The sequence below is a fragment of the Camellia sinensis genome, chromosome 1, assembly GCF_055761805.1.
Source record: "Camellia sinensis isolate YWXY chromosome 1, ASM5576180v1, whole genome shotgun sequence".
NCBI classification, from domain to species: Eukaryota; Viridiplantae; Streptophyta; class Magnoliopsida; order Ericales; family Theaceae; genus Camellia; species Camellia sinensis.
The window spans coordinates 197,887,869-197,910,715 of record NC_138961.1 but is presented as its reverse complement, the minus strand read 5'-3'; the positions used below and the strand labels follow the sequence as shown (position 1 = coordinate 197,910,715).

Here is a 22,847-nt window from a genome sequence, read left to right as displayed (position 1 = left end):
GTAGGTGAAGTGGAGGTGGTAGTGGTGTAGTGGGTTAGGTTTAGTGGAGTAGGTGAGGTGGTAGTGGTGTAGTGGGTTAGGTTTAGTGGAGTAGGTTTAAGTGGGTGAAGTAGGTGGAGAGTAGGTTTATGGTAAATTCTAACAGCCCCCCGCAAACTCAAGGAGGATAGAAATTAACCAACTTGAGTTTGAAGAAAGGAACAAAACAAGCAAATACATAAAAATAAAAGAGGATAGGTGACACTGTATGGTCGTGTCAGACCATTGGTGAAGACACTCGATGGTGGTGTCATAACATTGTAGAGGACACTGGATGGCGGTGTCAGACCGATGTAGAAGACAGTTTATGGGGTCATGTCGGACCGTTGTAGAAGACAGTTTATGGGGTCATGTCGGACCGTTGTAGAAACTAACCGGAATCAATGTCGGGACAGTTTACAGAGTCTTGTCGGACCCTTGTAGAAACTAACCGGAATCTATGTCGGGACAGTTTACAGAGTCTTGTCGGACCCTTGTAGAAACTAACCGGAATCTATGTCGGGACAGTTTACAGAGTCTTGTCGGACCCATGAAGGAGCTAACCGGAATCAATGTCGGGACAGGTTACAGAGTCTTGTCGGACCCATAAAGGAGCTAACCGGAATCAATGTCGGGACAGTTTACAGAGTCTTGTCGGACCCTTGAAGAGTCGCACCCTCAAAAGGTGTGCCCAATTTTTTAAAAGGCGTGCCATCAAAAAGCGTGCCCAATTCATAAAAAGGCGTGCCATCAAAAGACGGGCCATCAAAAGGCGTGTCCACTTTATCAAAAGATGTGCCATGAAAAGGCGTGCCAGTTTGTCGGGCGGCAAGAGGCGCGCAATACGCGTGGCTGCCTCGGCTATTTAACCAAGACGAAGGCTGAGGCTGAGGCTGAGGCATACCATTCTGAAACCTCTGAAACCAACCCTTCGCTGAAAAACTCTGCCTCTGCGGAGAGAGAAACTGTGGAACACTTTGTTGCCATTCTGTCACCAACCCTTCCGAACATTACCAGTCTGAAATTGCTATTTCGCTGAAACACTTAGCAACCCAAAAACATGGCCTCTTCTTCCCGTCCAGCTACCCAGAACCTGCTCACGCTCTTTCCAGAACTGAACGAGCCCACAAGAGAAATAACTGGTGCAGTGGTCAGTGAACCTCAACCAAACACCTCTGGTTTTGCTCCATTGAACGTTCCGATGCGGTCGGTGGAGCAAAAGATGGCGGTGCAAACTGATATTGAGGCTAATCAGTATACTCTGAAGGCATGTGTGGAAAGCATGACGGCGGTCACAAATTTGTCGAACCGGCTGCAGAGTAGAACAAATGAGGTGCAGCATTTAACCTCCCAGCTGGCTCTGCTCCAACGCATGTATAAGGATGCGCGAGCAGAGATAAGCGTGCTAAGGGCAGAAAACAAGGAGCTCAAGCGGAAGGCCACCGTGATGTTCCGATTTGGAGGTCCACCATATGCTGTAGTGGAGGAGCAGGGAGGAGGCAACTTGCTTGGTGGTCTAGGAAGCATGGAGGCTGGGCAGTCACGGGACAACCAAGAGAAAAGCAAGAAGAAGAGACCCGCAGCAGAGTAGAGAAGAAAAAATCCCACTGTGGATGTGGTTGTGTTGGTTTTTGTTTTTTGTTTTTTTTTTTTTTTTTGGTGTAAAATGGTGATCGGGGTGAGCCCCAACATGAATAAAATGAGTTTGTGGAATGATGAATGTTTTTTTTTTTTTTTTTTTTTTGAAAAGTAAGGGAATCGAATAATAAAAAAATATGGAGATAGTGATGAAATGATAAGCATGGTGATGATGAATATATAATAAAAATAGAGCACCAATTAAGTTTTATAATAAAAAATAAAATTTGGGCGGTGAATGAGTGTGATTAAAAAAAGGAGTGTGGGTTTGAAAGTGGAAAGATGAGAGAGAGATAGAGTGGGGTACATGATGGGTATGTGATAAAATAAAATATAAAATCAGTGGGTGGAGCATATGCATTAGCATAATTAAATCCATGCACCTGAAGGTTGAAAGACGGAATCAAACCACCAAAAGCAGCAGACAAGGTGAAATTCCCAACCCTTGCAGCCCCCCTAGGCATAAAAACTCCCAAAATTCCATCCTGTTCTTGACGGAAATAGTTTGCAGCCCCCCTAGGCATAAAACCTCCCAAAATTCCATCCTGTTCTTGACGGAAATAGTTTGCATCTGGAGCAGGAGGAGGAGCTGTTTCGGGCCTCTGGCCTGCAGGGCGATGAGGAATGTCCTCGCCAGGAATTGATCTGAATCTCGGGTCTGAACTGGTTTTGCCCCTTCCATATATTGGAACCAACTTCTCTTCCTCTAAAAAATGTGAGTGAATATGCAGCCACCTATAAAGACAGGGCCAACAGTACAGGTGGCCACAGAGAGTCACTATTGGGTCTTCAGTGAATTCAAAGCATATATTACATTCAAAATCACCCATTTCATTGCTAGTATTGCCTGAACACGAAGGGCCAGTTGATTGGCCAAAAACACTATTCATACCCAAACCCTAAAACCTGAAGCACCTGGGCTGTAAAATTGGGAAGATCTGTGGTGGTGATGAAGACGACCGAGACGGTGGTGTATGGGAGGACAACAGTGAGAGGAGGTGCAGTGGTGGTGGACTCGAATAAATTTCAAGGTATGTGTAGAAAATTCTAGCGGATTAGGTTGAGGTCCGGCGGGCGGCCAAGGCGAGGTTGCCGCCCGCCGGTGAAGCGAAAAATACTAAGTGCTTAACCTTGCTCTGATACCATGTAGAAATTTAATGTATAAAGAGAAATAGAGAATTGTATTATTGATTGATATAATGTTCTATATATTACAATGATTCATGATTCCTATATATAGAAGAGGGTGAGTGTGTAGTAGGTAAGGAGTAGGTGAAGTGGAGGTGGTAGTGGTGTAGTGGGTTAGGTTTAGTGGAGTAGGTGAGGTGGTAGTGGTGTAGTGGGTTAGGTTTAGTGGAGTAGGTTTAAGTGGGTGAAGTAGGTGGAGAGTAGGTTTATGGTAAATTCTAACATGCTGCCCATAATAGAGCAAGAATAAAGTCCATGATGTCTAGTATGAGGTGGCACTTATTCTGACACTTAAAATGCTACTTAATTGGAAGTGGCTTGAAATATCTGCTTGGTCTTTAGTTGCGAAACGTTTTTTGTCATCTTAATTTTCTGTAATACTAACGATCCCTATAATGGAATTGCTAGCATTTAGGTAGACTGTACAACCTAATTCTTGATGTCTTTTGGTAAATGGGAAGCATGTAACATACAATTCTGTGTAATTCCATCCACCAAACACATGTTTAATGAACCGTTGTACAAAATCCTGGGTAAATATCTTATGGGTTATGGGAATAGTTTATTTGCAACCCCATTCTTTTGTTCCACTACAAAACATTTTCTGAATTTTTCTGCACGCATACAAAATTACTAAGTTTTTTTATTTTCTGTGAAATTTCACATCCTCAATTGGTTATTCTAGGTCTGACTTGGTTCTGTATCATGGATTTTCCAGGTTCGAGATTATAGAGAGGACTGGCCTCTTCAAGTTCATCAACCCGTTGCAGGGAACTATTATCCGGTAACATTATCAACTTGTATTTTACCAAAATTAAGTTCAAACTTCAAGCCTCAAACCTGGCAATAAATGATATTTAAACAGAATTGTCTATGTACAGGGGACAGACCCAAAATAAATACGGCATTCTATGTTAGTAGGACTGACATAGCCTGTTTGGCGTACTCTTTTTCTGAATTTGCTCTATGCAGTTAAGGTGTTCAAATTTTAACAATTTATATGAACTGGATGGTTGAGGTTTGTGATATTTTTTATTCTTTATCATGGTTCAACAATCAAAATGTCGGCTGAGATTTAATGGTTGAATAAATTGCCTCAGGTGCTAAGACCCTTTTTGATTATAATGTTTAGAGTTTTTCTCTATAAAAAAAATTAAAAAAAAATAATAATAAAAAAAGAGTTAAATGAAGGTGGGACTACTTGGATTGGTATAGATTAAGGACAATAAATCTGTTTGAATCCGGTAGTATAGAATAATTGAAGATGGCATTTTATCTTTTTAGAGGAAACATTTATGGTTTTCCTCAAATGATGTGCAATAGTTCAATCTTTTCCTTCTCATTTAAATTAAGATTAAATAAATTTTGGTAGTATTATTGAATAAACTTTCTAGCTTCTATTTTTCAGCTCAATCTCGGAATTTACACGGTGGACAAAAAATCTGAATTCTCAGTCTTGGTTGATCGTGCCGTTGGTGGAGCCAGCATTGAAGATGGAGAAGTAGAGCTAATGCTTCATAGGTTTACATAATATTTTTCGTTTATTTTCTTCCCAAACATTGATAGGTTACAAATATTTTTATTGATATTACATTTTGGAATAATTACCTTTCTTGTATACACAAGGCGTACAATCTTTGACGACTCCAGAGGAGTTGGTGAAGCGCTTGATGAGACGGTGTGTGCTGAAAATAGATGTGAAGGCCTCACGGTATGATATCTTTGCTGTTTTTTTAAAGGCATCCTGTTTGATATGTGGAAGGCAATATTCTTTATCTATAAACAAGAATGGCAAGGAAAATCAGGTCCATGCCTATCGAAGAGAGGGCATTATGCCTATTTATCACATCTGAAGTCAACATTGGATGATTCTGTACAAACAAAAATATTCCTTTGCAGACAAATAATGAGTTTACACTCAAATGCAAGATTAATGAGTTTATATATTGATAAATGACAAACAAAAAGATTAACTTGAAGATTTGTGTTAATGGGATAATGTTCCTCACGTCAAAATTCAAGCTAATAATAGTAGCTAAACACATGAAAACCTTTGGCTCGGATAGATTACTTACATGTCACCAAGGTTGCTCTTTCTAAATGTTTAAAAAAAAAATTAAAAATATAGGCTTCTTATATTCATCTCAATCAGGATTACATGGGGAGTCGTGTTATTGAATGATAATCACAATTTTTTTGATAATGTGTGTTGGAGCTAAAGGAGAAGAGGTACTTGACCCAGAGCTCGAAGAGGTGGTAGGGGGCATCTGAGGGCGTAGGTGACGAGAGTAGACCTGAAATGGGGGGAGGAGGGAGGGGAACAGCCTCATCCTCAACCTTGGCCAAAATGGGCACCAGGCGAACACTGGAAGTCACGGGAAGAGGAGCCTGCAATGGAGGGCTAGTACCAAAGAAAGGAAGATCCTCGCAAAAAAGTAACATCCAAAGTGTGGTGAAGGTAACGAGACACGGGATCATAACACTTATACCCTCTGGATATGGAAGGGTACCCTAAGAAGACACAACGAATAGATGTGTTAACTTAGTGCAAATGGGACTTCGATTTTGAACAAATCATGGGATCTCCATATATTCTGATATCTTTGACAATATAATATTATCTCCAACACTCCCCTTTAAGTTGGAACACGGAACGGTTAAAGTGAAGTGTCTAACTTGAACTCGAAAATATGATGATCATTACAAACAACTACAATGAAGTTGCTGAAAGACAACAACAATTATAATCACTCCCTTCAATGACAACTTCAAAGAACATGGGCAAGGAATTAGCATCTTGCAACAAAGAAATGTGCATGGAATCAGTCACAATGGTAGAAAGAGAAACTAATCGATCGAAAGAAAGAAACAAGGCCGAAGCAACAACAAATCACCACAAATAAAAAGGCCGCAAAAATGGTGTCCCATAAAGAATGTTACCGAACACACCGCTGGCCCAAAAACAAAAAAGAACAAAATATGTGCTTACCACATTAGCATAAGGATCCTGAAAGGGTAGAGAAGTAGCTGAAAAACTTGGTGTATCATAGAACAATGCTACTAAACACGTTGGTAGCCCTGAAACAAGTAAAAATCACAAAGTTTGCTTACCACATCAGCAAACTATTGGTCAACTAAAGGAAGAGAGAAAAACATCTTGACAACAAAAAAATATGGAGTAAGAAAGCAATTTAAAGAGAAACAAGTCTAAGGTTTGGTAGGCTTTGATACCAAGTTGAATTTTATAATAAGACAATAAGGTTGAATATAGAGAGATAATAGAGACGGAAAAAAGAAAAGTAAGAACAGAAAGGTTTAACGTGGTTCGACCAATATTGGCCTACATCCACACACACAAAGCCCTAAAGGGCTACACCTTTCATTCACTCAACTTAATATTCTTGTTTACATGATACACCATATATACAAAATAAGATATACAATCAAATCCCTTCAGTTAAGTAATTGAGATATATCAAAGATACAAAAAATTATAATAAAAACAAATCAAGGGATCTCCATATATTTTGATATCTTTTAATATCTTTGATAATATAATATTATCTCCAACAATGTGTGTCGACGCATGCATGGTAGATAGTTTACTCTTTTGTACTTAAAGATTTCACTTCATCGTTTTGTCTTTTTGTCAAAAAGTCTTCTTGCATAAATTCGGGATTTGTTTACTGGATTTGCTTCTAGAAGAATTTCTTCTTCTTTTTTTAATAGAAAAAAAAAATAATAATAATGGAATCTTTATTCCGATAGTTTTTGTTGGTATGCATTGTTGAGATTGATGGCCATGAAAAAACAAATTTTGGCTGCAAAGTTCTGAATTCCCAGTTATCAAGTGCTCCACATTGAAACATTTCTTTGATAGGTTCGAGGAAATTATTATATTAGCATCAACCAGCTAGGTGCTGGATCACAATGGCGCCGAACAACTGGCCAAGAAGTTTACTCACCTATTCTTTTAGCATTCACTCAGGAGGTATGATTGATTGGTCTTACACAAAGGACCATATATTATACCCAATAATCTGACGAGACGATTGATTTGACAGAAATTAGATGATTGGAAAGCTTCTCATTTGACGATGGCAACAGCCATGGATCCAAACTATACTTTACCTCTTAATGTTGCATTAATCACTCTTCAGGTGATTTAACTACTGCACAATGAATTGCTCTCTCTCTCTCTCTCCCTCTCTCCTGACCTCAGTTTTACAGGAGCTGGATGATGGAAGTGTACTCCTTCGCTTGGCACATCTATATGAGGTAAAAGTCATTTCCATGACCCCCTTCATACTCCCATTAACAACGATAAAGTAAAATTAGTTTGGATATATTTACTACTTAAAAACTCAAAATAGCCTTCACCTTCCTTTCTGTTTTCGATGCAAGTGTTATCTCAAGACATTCAGTTCCATGATTCCTTTTTTTGCTACTTTTCCCTAGGCCGCCATGCCTTCTCCAACATTCTTCACTTAAATCTGTCATATTTTATCTGTTGGATACATTCCTGTTTTTAGTATGTTGTACATGAAGTTTTTAAGTTAGGGTTGTACATTGGCATTATTGCTGAAATTCAAGAGAAGTTCAAGTTTGGTTGTGTTTTCAGAACTCGTTTTTATAGAAAAATTTGAAACTAGTTTGTAAAAGAAAGAGAAAATCATATGAAAATAATGAGTGTTTTTGCTTTATTAATTTTTTTTTGCCAAACTAGTTTTTGATTTTTTTTTCAGAAAACAGATTCTGAAAACTCGACCAAATAGTATTTGTCTGAGAGGAGAAATTAGCATGGGAAGGAGATGAATAGATTTTTCTCATAGATTCTGGACCAAACTATATCATGACCCTTTTATTTTCAACTCTAAGAAATGAAGATGAAGGAAATACTCTCTGTTCCCATATTATGAGTCACAGATGTTCTTTGGAGTGTTGACAGTCTGTTGAAACTAAATGTTTACGTGGTTTTCTGGATCCGTGAAGTAATATCTTCGATTCATAAAGAGTGGCACTTCACAAATTGATAAAAGAAATTTCAGTCCACTTCACAGTTCAGTTCTCTCATCCATTTTTTTGTCCTATCATCCTCTCATACACTTCTTTCTTGCTGCAAATGTGATTAGGCAGGGGAAGATGCTGAATACTCAACATTAGCCAAAGTTGAATTGAAGCAGGTGTTTTCCGGAAAAATGGTATGTATAACCTAATCAATTTTGTTTTTGCACTTTTTTTCCCGCCTAGTCCCTATCATGCATAATATGAGTCTAGTCTTTTTTTTAACCCGGAAAAATTTAGGTCCAGTCACAAGTACAACTCATTTGGTAACATTTCTGTTATCTGTCTTTGTTTTTGTTTTCATTTTTTTTTGGAAACTAGAAACAAAAAACTGGTTTGGTATACTTTTTTTGTTTTCAAAAAAATGGAATTGATTCCAAAATTATTATTATTTTTTTTTTTGAAACTTAATAAAACAAAGATGTTTTCGCCTGTTTTCAAATAAGTTTTTACTCTTTTTCCCTCCCCCGCCACCTCTGCCCACCACCAACCACGGCCTGCGAGCTCTGGCCACCTTCCAGTGATTGGACGGTCACTGCATGTTTCCTCCCGCCAACCCGTGATCTCTGGCAACACTCTGGTCACTCCAGTGGCTAATAGCCACCACATCCGTCCACCCTCCACTGCTAGCAATCACCTCCGATAACTCATCAAACATGTTTCTTTATTAAAAAACTTGTTTTTTTCTAAACAGAAAGAAAAGAAACTGACATCTTCATCAAATGATACCTTAGTGTTCATTTTCCAATATTTAAGTCTTCCTACCTATGAGTTCCCACAGGGATGGGTAAGATGAACAACAATTCGCGTAGATTTTTTGGAGGACAATACATTTTCAAGAATCTAGAGAGATTGCAGTTTTAGTATGATGTTGGCACCAATCCATGCTCTCCACAGCATGGATCATGCGTATACCGTTCCTCATCTGATCCATGTACTTACTATCAACTTCAGTTAGGTTGTGTGTGAAATGTAGTTGGGTCAGTAGACTGTGCAAGGACTAAGCTAGGCTGAGAGGATGTTTTTCTAAGGAACTCTCACTACTTAATAGTATAACAAAATGCCAAACTTGGCTAAAGTGGGAGTGTTTTTTGGGTGCAGAGAACCATGCCCTAATGAGAATAAAAATGTTGGCAGTGTTTCATTCTGAATTACCTCTTTTGTTTCTGATTAAATTTTCAGATAAAGGAGGTCAAGGAAGTGAGCTTGTCAACAAACCAAGACAAGTCACAGATGAAGAAGATGACTTGGAAAGTTGAGGGGGATAATGGAGGGGCACCCCGAGCTATTAGAGGCGGCCCCGTCAATATTTCAGATCTTGTTGTTGAGCTTGGTCCTATGGAGATTCGGACTTTCCTGTTGACATTTTAACAGATCTTCTGTCCTCGGTTATACATCATCGTGAATTCTTCATACGAAGTCTTGACGAGGAAAGCCTATTTTCCATTTATTTTGCCACCACTTTCCTGGAGAGACTTCTGCGCCCTAATAAAGATTTTGAGTGATGGGTTTGTTTGGCTGAGTGTCACAACATGATGCACTGTTGTAAAAACTAGACACGAAAATAAGTTGTAGCATCATCCAAAGAACAGGAAGAAGAATTATATTTTCTGATTAAAACAAAGACTGTTGTAGCGAAGTTCACCTTCTATAGCCTTTGAATTGTTAGTGTGAGATAGGCACTTCTTTGAAGTATCAAGCTGTAACAACTGATGTCCAAACTATTTACTGTGTTTATGAAATTTGCTTTGGTCTCCTACTCTTCTGTTTTGTGGAATGATCCCTCATCTTGAATACAATTATTTACCCAAAAATAGTAAGGAAACGTGTTCGCAGTATTCAATTGGGGTACACCAAAACAAGACGATCAGTAAAGATCTGAACATATTCCTGAGCTGCCGTTGCTCTAGCCATTGCAGAGCCCACAAGCACGGCATAGCTTCAACTTGCAGACTCAATAGAGCCTTCATGGACCTAGTTTCGAAATTCAACCCCAGTCCAGAGCCTCACCGAACAATTTTCCACCACTCGCAATCAAGAGCAACAAATGATATATATTCCAAACTAAATTCACTTGGACACGACTCATTATCTCCCATGTTGCAATGCCTCAAATTAACTTTTGTAGTTAACATGTTACTCAGACATGGTGCTTGTTTGGGATGTCCCATTGAGGCTAAAATAGTCATATAAGATAAGATGGTCTGTTTGGGAAGATGGTTTGTGGCTAAAATAGTCACAAAAGATAAAATAGACTATTTTAACTATAACAAACAAAATATCACATCCAATCTATAATCATTATACTCTTCTCTTATAAAAAAAGTCAAAAAGTCCTTCCCAAATCAAATTTCTTAGCTCATGCTAAAATAGTCAAAAAAATCAAAAAACTAAAAAATCAACCCGCTTCCCAAACCAACCCAAAATAAACTATTTTAATGAGACATTTTAACTCCAAACTAAAATAGTCAAAAAGTCAATCCACATCCCAAACCAACCCATTGTCATTGAAAAAACATCACTAACTTCTTTGAAGGAACCTCTAAATGTCATAGCTTTTATTAAAAGTAAATCGACAATTAAGCATATCTGATTAAGGGGAGGATTTAAAGCCCTTATATCCCTATCCCCTGACGACTTATCTCTCCTTCCCCAGCCACCCTCCCTCTCTCCCTCCCTCCCTCCCTCCCTCCCTCGTCGCCATCCTCCATCCTTGTCGCCTCCTTACCCCTCCCCCAACCACCCACGTTGCCTCCATTCCTAAGTGAGTTGTTTTTTTGAGAGAACTCATTATGAGTAGTAACTCACTGAGTTAGACTCAGTTATTTTTTTTAATCTCACTTTTATTTATTTATTTATTTATTTTTATATCTTTTCTCAAGACTTGGTTGCATTTTTATTTTTTAAAAAAAGACGAATTACACTGACAATTCTTATAGTTTGAGGTTTGTATCATTTTGATTTCTGACTTTTCAATTGTGATATATTTGATCTTAAATTTTAAATTTCATTTTAAATAAGGACAATTCAAGGCACCGTTGCTCCATTTTAAGGGTAAAATCTTTAATTTGATAAAATATAAACTAGTTTGATAAAAATAAATATCAAAAAAATATTTTTGAATCTTTAAAAATTATTTCTACCCATCAAAGAAAAAATTATATAAAAATGATAAATCTTTTACATTTTTATTTATTTATATTTTTTTTACCAAATTAATTTTTAACATATGTTTGGATGATGATCATGTAATGAGTAATTGTTTTTGTTGATATTTTTTTATGGTTATCATATAATAGATAGTTGTATTTGTTGTTAATAAATATTTTTTTGATGATTATCACGACATGGATGATTATTAGGCTTTTAATGTATAATCAATATGTTTAAAATATGAAATGTTTTAATTTTGAATTTTTTGATTGATAGATTAGTATAATAATGATGTCAAAATTGGCTCTATATTTGACTTTTGAAAAAATAGAAATTAATTTAACGGAAATAAATATCAAAAAAATTATTTTTAAAAATTATTTCTATCCCATTAAAAGATGAAATTATATAAAAATGATGTGATTTTAATTTTTTTACCAATTTAATTATTAATTTCTTAGAAAAAAATTTCTGAAAATAGATTCTGAAAAACAACTAAACAGAACTTTATAACCAAGAAAATTCCAGCATTATTCATTAAAAAAAGTCATTATATTCAAACAACATACAAGTTAACCAACACAAAATAAGTTATATGACGACTTTGCCCTTGAAATGGACTGTTTGCAAAAGAAAACATCTTTGATTATTCTTGTTTGGAATAAGATTCAAAATGTAGGGTCAAATGTATCACAATTGAAAAATTAGGGACCAAAGTGATACAAGTCCCAAACTATAAGAACTGTTAATGTAATTTGCCTTTTAAAAAACACAAAAAAATTAGCCAAAACCTCTCTATTGGATTAGGGATAGCAATTTGAACCCTGCCCGACGGGGACCCGGTCCCCCAACCCCAATTAAAATAATTTTTTCCCAAAAAATACCCCTGACGGGCTAAGGATGGAATTCGAAAATGAATCCCCAACAATTTTTGGGCCGGGGACGGTGATACGTTCCCTAACCCCGACCCCGACCTGTCTCTGTCCTCATCCTTGTCCCTGTTTCCCCGAACTGAAACTACTATTATGCCCTTCTATCCATATATATATATATATATATATATATCCCTCTATTATATACCTCTCTCTCTATGTGTGTGTATGTGCGTGTGTGTGTGTGTGCGTGTGTGTGTCTCTCTCTCTCTTCCTTCTACTCTCTCTTATAGACTCACTGATCAATGACCTCGATCCCTTCGCTACCGCTCCTTACTTCCTTACTACTGCCGTATGACCACCACTTCCGTCGCCACTGTTTATATCAGTGTCGTTGATCTTGGATTTCAAATCAAATTCATTCGATCTATTAGATCCAAACCCTTTTACGCCGCCGCAAACCCTAGCTCTCTAACCTCTTCGCCACCTCTTTCTCATCCGACATCTTCGTCGTTTACCATTCCTCCGCCAGCCTCAGCTCCTGCTTCCTCCTCCGCCCATATTTGGAGCTTCTCTCTCTCTCTCTCTATATATATATAATATAGATTTGAGCTCAGATCTATGAGATCTATGTTATATCTGTTGTTGATGAAGTGATAATTTGCAGTTTTCAAAAAAATAAAAATAAAAAAGGTTGGAGATTTTTTGGGGTCGGGGAAATCCGATCCCCGTTAGGGGACAGGGGGTGATGGGTTCCCTCCGGGGATCGGAGACAGTGATGGGAAATTTTGTACCTTCGGGGGTCGATGATGAGGAGTGTGATCCCAGCCTCGGTCCGTTGCCATTCTTACATTGGATCCTTATTTGGTGAAAATAACAATCTAATTCATTTTGCTTCATAAGCCTTCTAAGGAAAAAACATATAATTGAATAAGGACAAAGTAAAATATCTTTTTCTTTTTTTAACTTTCCTAGACAATATTGCTAGAGTACCATGTTATTGTGAGATAGGGTAACATATTATTGTTACTGTTTACATCAATTTCAACTACAATAATTTTTATTTTATTTTATTTTTTTTAAAGAATTTCATAGTCAACATAGAACTTATTTGATAGATCTTGATGAGAGAATTTTAAAAATATTAATTTTATTAAAAATCGACATCTACATCAAAAGTTATATTATTTTAAATTTTAATATTTTGATAATAATGATAGGGAAAATTAGTCTAGGGTCCCTCTCCCACTTTTCGTAATGGAAGAGATCCACAAAATTATTTTTTGATGCCTAAGGTCCCTAAACATATATCAGAGAAATTTGACTCTTTGTCCCTAAACTATTGAAGGTCGTTTGTGTCCCCAAACCAACATAAATCTGAAGGTCGTTTGCGATCAAAGCATCGAACATGAAGAAAGAGATTTTGATTCACAAATCCTAACCTAATTTTTTTTTTTGGTTTTGTGAAGGAGGAGAGAGAAAGAGAGATGGGTTCTGAAGGGAACAAGATGAGCGACAGCACGAGCTTCCAACCATCGGAGACAAAGCTCTACGCCAACGGGTGTGGCTTTTTCGGTGTAGCGGCGGCGATGAACTTGTGCTCCAAGTGCTACAAAGACTTCCGGATCACAGAAGAGCATGTCACCTCAGCCAAAGCCGCTATGGACAAGCTGGTTAATGGGTTTCGTGTGGAGATCCGTGCTGGGTCGTCGTCTTTGGCGGTTAAAACCGCTGTCGAATCGTCAGCGGCGGTTGTACGGGCGGCCGGAGTGGAATCGTTGAATCAGGCGGAGACGAAGGCGGTGAACAGGTGCTTTTCGTGCAAGAAGAAAGTGGGAGTGTTGGGGTTCAAGTGCAAGTGCGGTTTAAAACTTAGTGAAATTTGTTTTTTCCTCTCTCTCTCTCTCTCTCTCTCTCTCTGTTTTTTCCTTCTTTTTTTTAATCGGAATGGTTTTGATTTTGCTGATTGAAGTTTATGTCATGGGTGTGAAAACCCTACATTTAATTATTCTTAAAAGAAAATAAATAAATTAATTAATTAATTAATTTTATCTACAGTCTATCTGAATTGTATATTAGTGTAAAAGTTAGTTTTAAATTGACCCAATTCAATCACTAACAAAGACATTATTAAGAATAATAATTTTGTGGGTGTTCAATATTTATTGTTTATAAATTATTTTAATTAGGATTCAATATGATAATTATTCTTACTAAATACCTTAATTAAAAATATTAATGTATCAATTTTCAGAAACCCACACAAATACAAATACAAATACAAAAAAAGGGAATCAAACCTTTGCAGAAATTCAATGGAGGCTTTCCACATATTGGTTTGCATGCTTGTTTAGGGAAGAAAAGCTAATTACGCTCTTGGAATTGAGGGAAAAAGAACTTAGAATGAAGAGAAAGAAAGAGAGAGAGAGAGAGAGAGAGAGAGATATGTGCTCAACAAGCATTGTATATATATATGCATGTAAGCCTTCATTGTATATAGGTGTACATGCAAGCATTCGGTGAAAAAAAAAAAAAGAAGAGAGAAATCCCTGAAGCAACCAAGCTTAGTAATAGGAGAGGAAGAAGAGTGGGAGATTAAGGAAGCCAAAATTCTCAACCATTTTGTCACCCTATTACTAAGTAAGAAAACCCTCTCAAACCTCTCAATTTTTTTATATTTGAAATTTTCAGATTGTATACATATGATAAAATATCTAAACTTGTAGATAGAATTTTATTTATAATTATATGAATATTTATGATGGTATATCAAATATTGGTAGTCTGAAAATCATGATAATATTGTGGAATTTAGACTTGCATGTATAATTTATGTCATTAAAAAGATTATTGAATATGTTATTTGGCTCTTTAAATCTGTCAGAAAGTTATACAAATTTTTAGACAATTTTATACTCAAAATTTGAAGATGATTTCTTCTACAAAGTTGTTGATAATGATGTCTAGTTCATCCAAAAAACATTTCAACAATTATTGAGTTTTGTACGAATTTATACATATTTTTAACCAAATCTGGAGCTATAGGCAGATTTTATTATGTGTTTGAAAAATCATTAAAAATTTTATATTAAACCAAATATGATAATTTCTAAGCAAAAAATGAAATTTGAGAAGTTTAGTTTCATAATAAATTTTTAGATCTTGGAATTGATTTATAAATTTAAGTATGAAATTAATTTAAGAAAATGTGATAAATCTGTGTCATAATCACTCTTGGAATTTTTAAGAATTATTTATAATTTATTTTGGAAAATAATTTCTGAAAAATGACAATAACATGTTTATTGAGTATTCTGTAGATTTATATGAATTTTAGAGTTGTATAAGTAATTTATTTATAACTGTATTTGCAAGATATACATTCTGAAAATTTTGACAGATTAAGGATGAATAAAAAACTATCTCTTCAATTGTTTATTTATAACTTATTTTTGGGAAATTCTTTCTGAAAAATGACCTAAACATATTTATTGAATATTCTGTACATTTTCATGAATTTTAGAACTGTATAAATAATTTATTTATAATTTTTATTACTTAAGGTATAACCTGAAAATTTCTGGACAGATTCAAGACCATCACTTCAATTATTTATTTGGATAAAAATCAGTTATTGTGTTGGTCTAATTCATCAAATATTGTAAATTAGTAATCCATGTATGGGTGTATTGTGGTCTATTTAATATTGTGCTAGTTTAATTTTATAGACTAAAAGTCCATGCTTGTGTGTAATTATGATTTTTTTCTTTTTCTTTTCTTTTTTTTGTATCTATATTATTATTTTATACCATAGTTTAAATAAATTATTTATTTAAATTTTGTACAATTGTTTATTATTGTGTGACATATGTAATATTTTATGTTGGGATTCTAATGAGTTGGTATAACATTATTGGTAATTAAAATTTGAATTTTTTTGAATATTTCAACAAGTAAAGAAACATGAAATTTAACCAATGATACATTAAAAAACGTAAAAGTGACGGGATGAGCCCGGTTTAGAATTGTAATAACCCTCACCACTGATTATTGACAACCCCACTGATTACTGCTAAACTGAGACTGATTATGATAAGTAATTGAATCGACTGAAATACTGAACTGACTGATTGAATGTACTAGTTTAAATGCATTTCTATCTGTTTGACTGTTAAATTATCTGTCCATGTTTTATGTTTAAATTGCGAATTGAAGGCCTTATCGGCGATCGAATCCGGAATCGATTGATGTTTTCTGATCATTAGAATTTATGTGATTTTATGGTGTGTTTATTTGAAAATTGATTTGGTATGATTAAATTGGATCAATATTGATAAATTACATATGTTGGCTTTAATTACAACTTTGCCATTTGAGTGGGCCACTACACCAAACTTTGTCTAAGACTTAGTCTTGCATTACACAACTCTTCCTCAGCCATTTTGAGAGCATAGCCGACTAGAGTGAGAGAGTGAGAGGAAAAGAGTGTTTTCAACTTGAATTCATCAATTTTAGTTTGGAGATTTGAAGGAAGTGAAGAGAGATTGCATAATTGAGCCTCCTTGCCTTTGATTCAAGACTTAAGGTAGAGATTATACCTTCTTGTTCATGTAATCAAGTTATATGTTGAATGGTTTATGGAAGTTTAGAGATTAAGGGCATGAATTAACTTTAAATTGTTGAATTGAAGTTCATTTCATGCATGCATGCTTATATCCTAGCATTTTGAGGTTGAATACATGGAATTTGGCACATGCATGTTCATATTTTTGCATTGGACCATGAACTCATCTTGGTTTTGAAGGAATTGACTTATTTAAGCAAGTAATTGAAGCTTTGAATTGGTTTAAACTCATGCATGTTATGTTTGAGTTATGTTCTTGAGTTTTGGTTTGAAATTTGATTTATTTGAACTACCTTTGGGCTTTGATTTTTACAATTGAGCTTTGAATCATGTTAAACTATGAGTTTTGAAGTGTTTTTCAGGAAATGGGTTCAAAGGAATCGAATTTGATACATTTGAAGTTGAATTTGATCTTGAGGTTCAAATCTGGGAATCCCAGATTTTGAACTCACGCTCGAGCGGGGTGACTGGCGCTCGAGCGTGGAAATCGTGCTCCCAGCATTTTGTTCTGTTTTGCAGTCCGCTTGAGCAGGTTAATTTACGCTCGAGCGAGACATTGTGTCTTACGCTCGAGGGGATGTCGAGCGTCCAATCGAGCGTAATTTTCACACATCTAGCACTTTTGACTGTTTTGCAGTACGTTCGAGCGGGTAAGTCTACGCTCGAGCGGAAACCTTTGTCTGCATGTCCGCTCGAGCGGAGTAACCTACGCTCGAACGGGACCCCTGTTTTCTGAAAATTCTGAAAATACTTTTAAAGTACATCTTTGCATCCTCATTTCATCCTAGGCATTCTTAGGCCTAGTTTAAGGCATCTTAATGAGGATATAGATGTAGAACCACACCGAGTCAAGATAGGGATTAAGTTATTATTTTCCCAACTGTGAACTTAGTGTGTGTTCACTCTGTAACTGTGTAGGGTTGGCATCTGAGGACGCACTCTAGCTTAACTGTAGCCCAGAACTCTGTGAGTAACAACTGTATAAAGATATGTTCAAATATGATTATCTTCTGAACAATTAAACTGTACTGTTTTCTGAAATGATACTGTTACTGAATGAATAATGTCCTAATTGTGAACTGTATTGTGGCATCTTTAGCAGCTACTGTTACTGTTACTGTTACTGCTACTGTTATAGAGATCTCTGTCGGTTCCCATGTTGGAACCACTACTGTTTACTAATATGATGGGCATCAACTGACTGTTCGGTCTGATAAGACCTACTGTACTGTTTTGCTACTGGATGTACCACATATAACTGTAATGACTGAATAACTGACATACTGATTGAAATGATTGTTTTTAATACTGTAAGGACATTCATTCTTAACCTCTTTACGCATTATGTTATTCACTGGGCTTTAGCTCACTGCTCATATATATATATATATGTAGGTGTACAAGCACCGGACCGTTGCTAGAAGCGTCGGGGTAAATTCTAGTTTTGTCAAGCCAACCTATGTGCCTCACTGCAAGGTTCCGAGCCTGCCAAGCTATGGCTTTGGGGTGTTTTAATTTCCCCCGTCTGTCTCTGTATCTGTTTTTGTAAATGTTGTACAAACTGTTTTGCACTGATTGTATATATGTATGAAAAGTCTTTTTGCATACAGACTGTCATAGCTCATTAGACACTGTTTACTTACTGTTTTGGCTTCCGCCATGCCCCTGTACTCTGTATTACTGTATTACTGTTAAGCAGGCCTTTGGTAATCTCGAATTACTAGTCGGTTACGGTGCTAAACCCATAGAGACGGATTTGGGTCGTGACAAAATGGTATCAGAGCGATACTTAACCACGAGTTATATCGCACACACGTGTCCAAATGAGCTATAGGGTGTCCTAGAAAAGCAATTAGGGCATCACATAAGCATGAAAAGTGTGTGTGGACATAACATGAATATGTGTTAATGTGTTGAAACATATAACTGCTTATGTTTAAATGTTTAAAGTATGCAACTTCCTATGTTTATTATTATAATGTTGCATATAGTGAAATGGATAATGCAAGCACTGCTAATGAAACTGAATCCTCTGAGGCAAGAATGGCGAGGTTGGAGAGAATGATGGAACTACTAACCGCAAGACTAGAACAACAACAGAACCAACAGCCCCCACCTTCTCCAGTACAACCAGAGCCACCTGTTAATGATGATATCATAGCTCTAACACAGAAATTTAGTAAGATGAAACCGTCATCCTTTCAGGGAGGCCTTGAACCCTTAAAAGCTGAAGCCTGGGTTCTTGAAACAGAAAAGTTATTTGAAGTGTTCCCGTGCTCTGAAGCACATAAAGTATTGTTGGCCACCTTTACCTTGCAAGAAAAGGCGAGAAGGTGGTGGATGCTAGTCCGTGACACTAACACTGTTGTAACTTGGGCTCAATTCAAGGAGTCCTTTTTCAAAAAGTACTTTCCTCAGTGTGCCAGGGACAGAAAGGTGACTGAATTTGAACAACTGATACAAGGTACCATGTCCGTGGGAGAGTATGAGACAAAGTTTACAGAACTTGCTCGTTATGCACCACACATGGTTGATACAGATTACAAAAAGCCCAGGAAGTTTGAAGGTGGCCTTAATGTAGAAATACTCGATAGGATTAATGTACTGAAACTGCTCAAATATGTAGATGTTCTTGACCGAGCCATTATGGCCAAAGCAAATATCGAAGCTTTGAAACAGACTGAAACACCCGCAACTAAGTGGCGCGGGAAGAAACGGGGTTTTAAATTCAAGAAAGGCAGAAATAACCCACTGAACAAAAAGCAAAACTCAGGGTCAACCACCAACTCCAGTCAGGGAAGTGGTTCCATACCGCCCTGTTCTGAATGTGGTAAGAAACATAAAGGGGTTTGTTATAAGTTATCTGGTGCTTGTTACAGGTGTGGCAAGGTGGGCCACATGGTAAAAGATTGCCCCTCTGCTCCTCAGGGCAATAGTAAAGCTGCAGCCAGCGGCGCAGCATCAACTGCTCCACCAAAACCTAACCCCAAAGCGACTGGAAAAGAGCCTATAAGGCAAGGCCGAGTATTCGCACTCGTACCCGGAGACGTACAAAATACCGAGATAGTTGTGTCAGGTATCCTCTCAATTTGTACTCAAAATGCTTATATACTAATTGATTCGGGGTCTACACATTCATACGTGTCGCATGCCTTTTCGCGAAAATTGAATAGACCATTGGAACCCATGAATTATCTGTTAGTTGTATCTTCACCTATTGGGAGATCTATGACTTACGCTTATATGTACCCTGCATGTGAAATTATTGTTGGGGATATGCATCTGTATATTGACTTACTGCCATTGAATATTGACCATTTTGATGTAATATTAGGGATAGACTGGTTATAAAAATATCATGCTACTATTGACTATGTAACTAAACACGTGATTTTTCGTCCACCTGGCTTACCCGAATTTGTGTTTAATGGGGTTGGAGTAGTACCTCCCCCGTATCTGATTTCATTCATAAAAGCCTGTAAATTGATTAAGAAGGGGTGTAAAAGGTACCTGTGTTATGTATTGACTGTACCTACTGATGATAATGCTAATGTGAACAGTATTCCTATAGTCAGAGAATTCCCAGATGTTTTCCCAGATAGTCTACCAGGGGATTTGATTGATACGGAGATTGAGTTCACTGTTGACGTAATTCCGGGTACACAACCAGTATCTAAAGCTCCATACAGAATGACACCTACCTAATTGAAAGAACTGAAAGTTCAGCTGTAAGAACTGTTAGACAAAAAGTTTATCAGGCCTAGTACCTCACCGTGGAGCGCACTAGTCTTATTTGTGAAAAAGAAAGACGGCTCACTGAGATTCTGTATCGACGACCGGGAATTGAACAAGGTAACTGTAAAAAATAAATACCCATTGTCGCGTATTGATGACTTATTTGATCAGTTACAGGGTGCTCAAGTTTTCTCTAAGATTGATCTTAGATCCGGATATCATCAGCTAAAAGTTAAACCAGAAGACATTGATAAAACTGTTTTTCGAACGAGGTATGGACATTATGAATTTTTAGTTATGCCTTTCGGAGTTACCAATGCACCTGCTGCATTTATGGACCTCATGAACAGAATCTTTAAACCATTCCTCGATGACTTTATTGTTGTATTCATTGACGACGTTCTGATTTATTCCAAGAGTAGAAAAGAACATGAACATCATCTGAGACTTGCCCTACAGACCCTAAGAGAACAGAAACTTTTTGCTAAACTGTCTAAATGTGAATTTTGGCTTGATCATGTTATGTTTTTGGGACATGCTATTAGCAATGATGGAATTTCAGTTGATCCACAGAAAGTTTAAGCAGTAGTGAATTGGCCTAGACCAACCAACGTTACAGAAGTCCGAAGCTTTTTGGGATTAGCTGGATATTACAGAAGATTTGTCAAAGATTTCTCCAAAATTGCCTTACCGTTGACTCAATTGCCTCAAAAGGGGATATCATTTGACTGGACTGACCAAAGGGAATCAGCATTCCAAGAGTTGAAAACTCGACTTATGACTGCACCGATTCTTACCCTACCTTCAGGCACGGATGGTTTTACCATTTTTAGTGATGCTTCTCATAAGGGTTTGGGATGTGTTTTAATGCAGAATGGGAAAGTTATTGCCTATGCTTCTCGACAACTGAGACCGCATGAAAAGAATTACCCGACCTATGATCTAGAACTTGCTGCAGTAGTATTTGCATTGAAAATCTGGCGTCACTACCTTTATGGGGCAACATGTGAAGTATATACCGACCAAAAGAGTTTGAAATATTTCTTCACACAGAAAGAACTGAACATGAGACAGCGGAGATGGCTAGAATTGATTAAAGACTATGACCTACAGATTTTGTACCATCTGGGAAAAGCCAACACCGTTGCCGATGCATTGAGTCGGAAATCGATTGGGAACTTAGTCTGTTTACTCACTGGACAGAAAGAGTTGCTTTGTGGCCTTGAGAAATCTAAAATTGAGATTGTTTTGCGAGAATAAGGCGAAACAATAGCTGCTATTTCTACTCAACCGACACTGATTGAAGAGATTAAAGAGAGGCAACAACAGGATAACTTCTTGAAGAAGATCATCGATGAACTAGAATCCAAACCGAGGCCGGATTTCAAATTTGAGAATAATGTGTTGAAATTCCAGGGAAGATTATATGTACCGAATGACTCTGAACTAAAAAGAAGAATTCTGCAAGAAAGCCATAATTCGAAACTGTCTATCCACCCAGGAAATACAAAAATGTATCAAAACTTGAAACTGAATTTTTGGTGGTCGGGAATGAAGAAAGAAATTGCTGATTTTGTATCGAAATGTCTTCATTGCCAACAAGTCAAAGCCGAACATCAATGACCCGCAGGTTTACTGCAGCCCTTACCTATACCGGAGTGGAAATGGGAACATATCACTATGGATTTCATTATTGGTTTACCTCGCTCCAGTAAAGGTATGGACTCAATTTGGGTTATTATTGATAGACTGATTAAATCTGCTCACTTCTTACCTGTCAAAACAATCTATAATGCGGACAAATTGGCTATACTCTATATTGATGAGATTGTTAGATTGCATGGAGTGCCTGTGTCCATTGTTTCTGATAGGGACTCGAAGTTTACATCGAGATTCTGGCAAAGCTTACAGACTGCATTGGGTACTTAATTGAGATTGAGTAGTGCCTATCATCCTCAGACAGATAGCCAGTCAGAAAGGACTATCCAGACTCTGGAGGATTTGCTGAGAATGTGTGTTCTTGATTTTCAGGAAAATTGAGAAAGCCATTTGCCATTGCCTGAATTCGCCTACAACAACAGTTATCACTCAAGTATTAGTATGGCGCCTTTCGAGGCATTATATGACAGAAAATGTCGATCTCCAATTTGCTGGGCAGAAGTTAGAGATGGGCCATTGCTTGGGCCCGAGATTGTGTATGAAACTACAGAAAAAGTAAAACTGATCCAACAGAGACTGAAAACCGCACAGAGCCAACAGAAAAGTTATGTGGATATCAGAAGGCGAGACAGAGAGTATGAAGTAGGTGATCACGTTTTTGTGAAAATGACACCGATGAAAGGCCAGACTCGTTTTGGAGTCAAAGGCAAGTTAGCACCAAGATATGTCGGACCGTATGAGATTACTGAGAAAATCAATCCGGTGGCGTATCAAGTAGCGTTTCCTCCTCAAATGGAGCATATGCATAACGTCTTCCACATTTCTATGTTGAGGGATTACCTCCGGGATCCTTTTTATGTGATAGAGCCTACTCGTGTAGTGTTGAGTGATGATTA

At 37.0% G+C, this 22,847-nt stretch overlaps 2 protein-coding genes across 3 annotated transcripts in view; one reads left to right on the top strand and one right to left on the bottom strand.

Moving 5' to 3' along the window:
- LOC114285223 (Glycosyl hydrolase family 38 protein) overlaps window positions 1–13,984 on the top strand; it is a 40,614-nt gene extending 26,630 nt beyond the window's left edge. The window contains exons 22-29 of one of the 2 annotated variants that reach the window (XM_082891894.1): window positions 3,563–3,628; window positions 4,253–4,365; window positions 4,471–4,555; window positions 6,725–6,835; window positions 6,909–7,004; window positions 7,075–7,122; window positions 7,977–8,045; window positions 13,403–13,984. In XM_082891894.1, the coding sequence (XP_082748020.1) occupies window positions 3,563–3,628; window positions 4,253–4,365; window positions 4,471–4,555; window positions 6,725–6,835; window positions 6,909–7,004; window positions 7,075–7,122; window positions 7,977–8,045; window positions 13,403–13,903 (1,089 nt within the window). In that variant the 3' untranslated portion in view covers window positions 13,904–13,984. Of the gene's footprint in view, window positions 1–3,562; window positions 3,629–4,252; window positions 4,366–4,470; window positions 4,556–6,724; window positions 6,836–6,908; window positions 7,005–7,074; window positions 7,123–7,976; window positions 8,046–9,090; window positions 9,665–13,402 lie in introns of those variants that run through there. The other variant, XM_082891897.1, reaches the window with a different exon arrangement.
- LOC145801224 (uncharacterized) lies at window positions 1,231–2,681 on the bottom strand. Its single transcript, XM_082891902.1, has one exon. It carries the CDS (start codon window positions 2,544–2,546, stop codon window positions 1,905–1,907), a length of 642 nt encoding a protein of 213 aa, XP_082748028.1. The 5' UTR covers window positions 2,547–2,681; the 3' UTR covers window positions 1,231–1,904.
- Window positions 13,985–22,847: the final 8,863 nt, after the last annotated feature.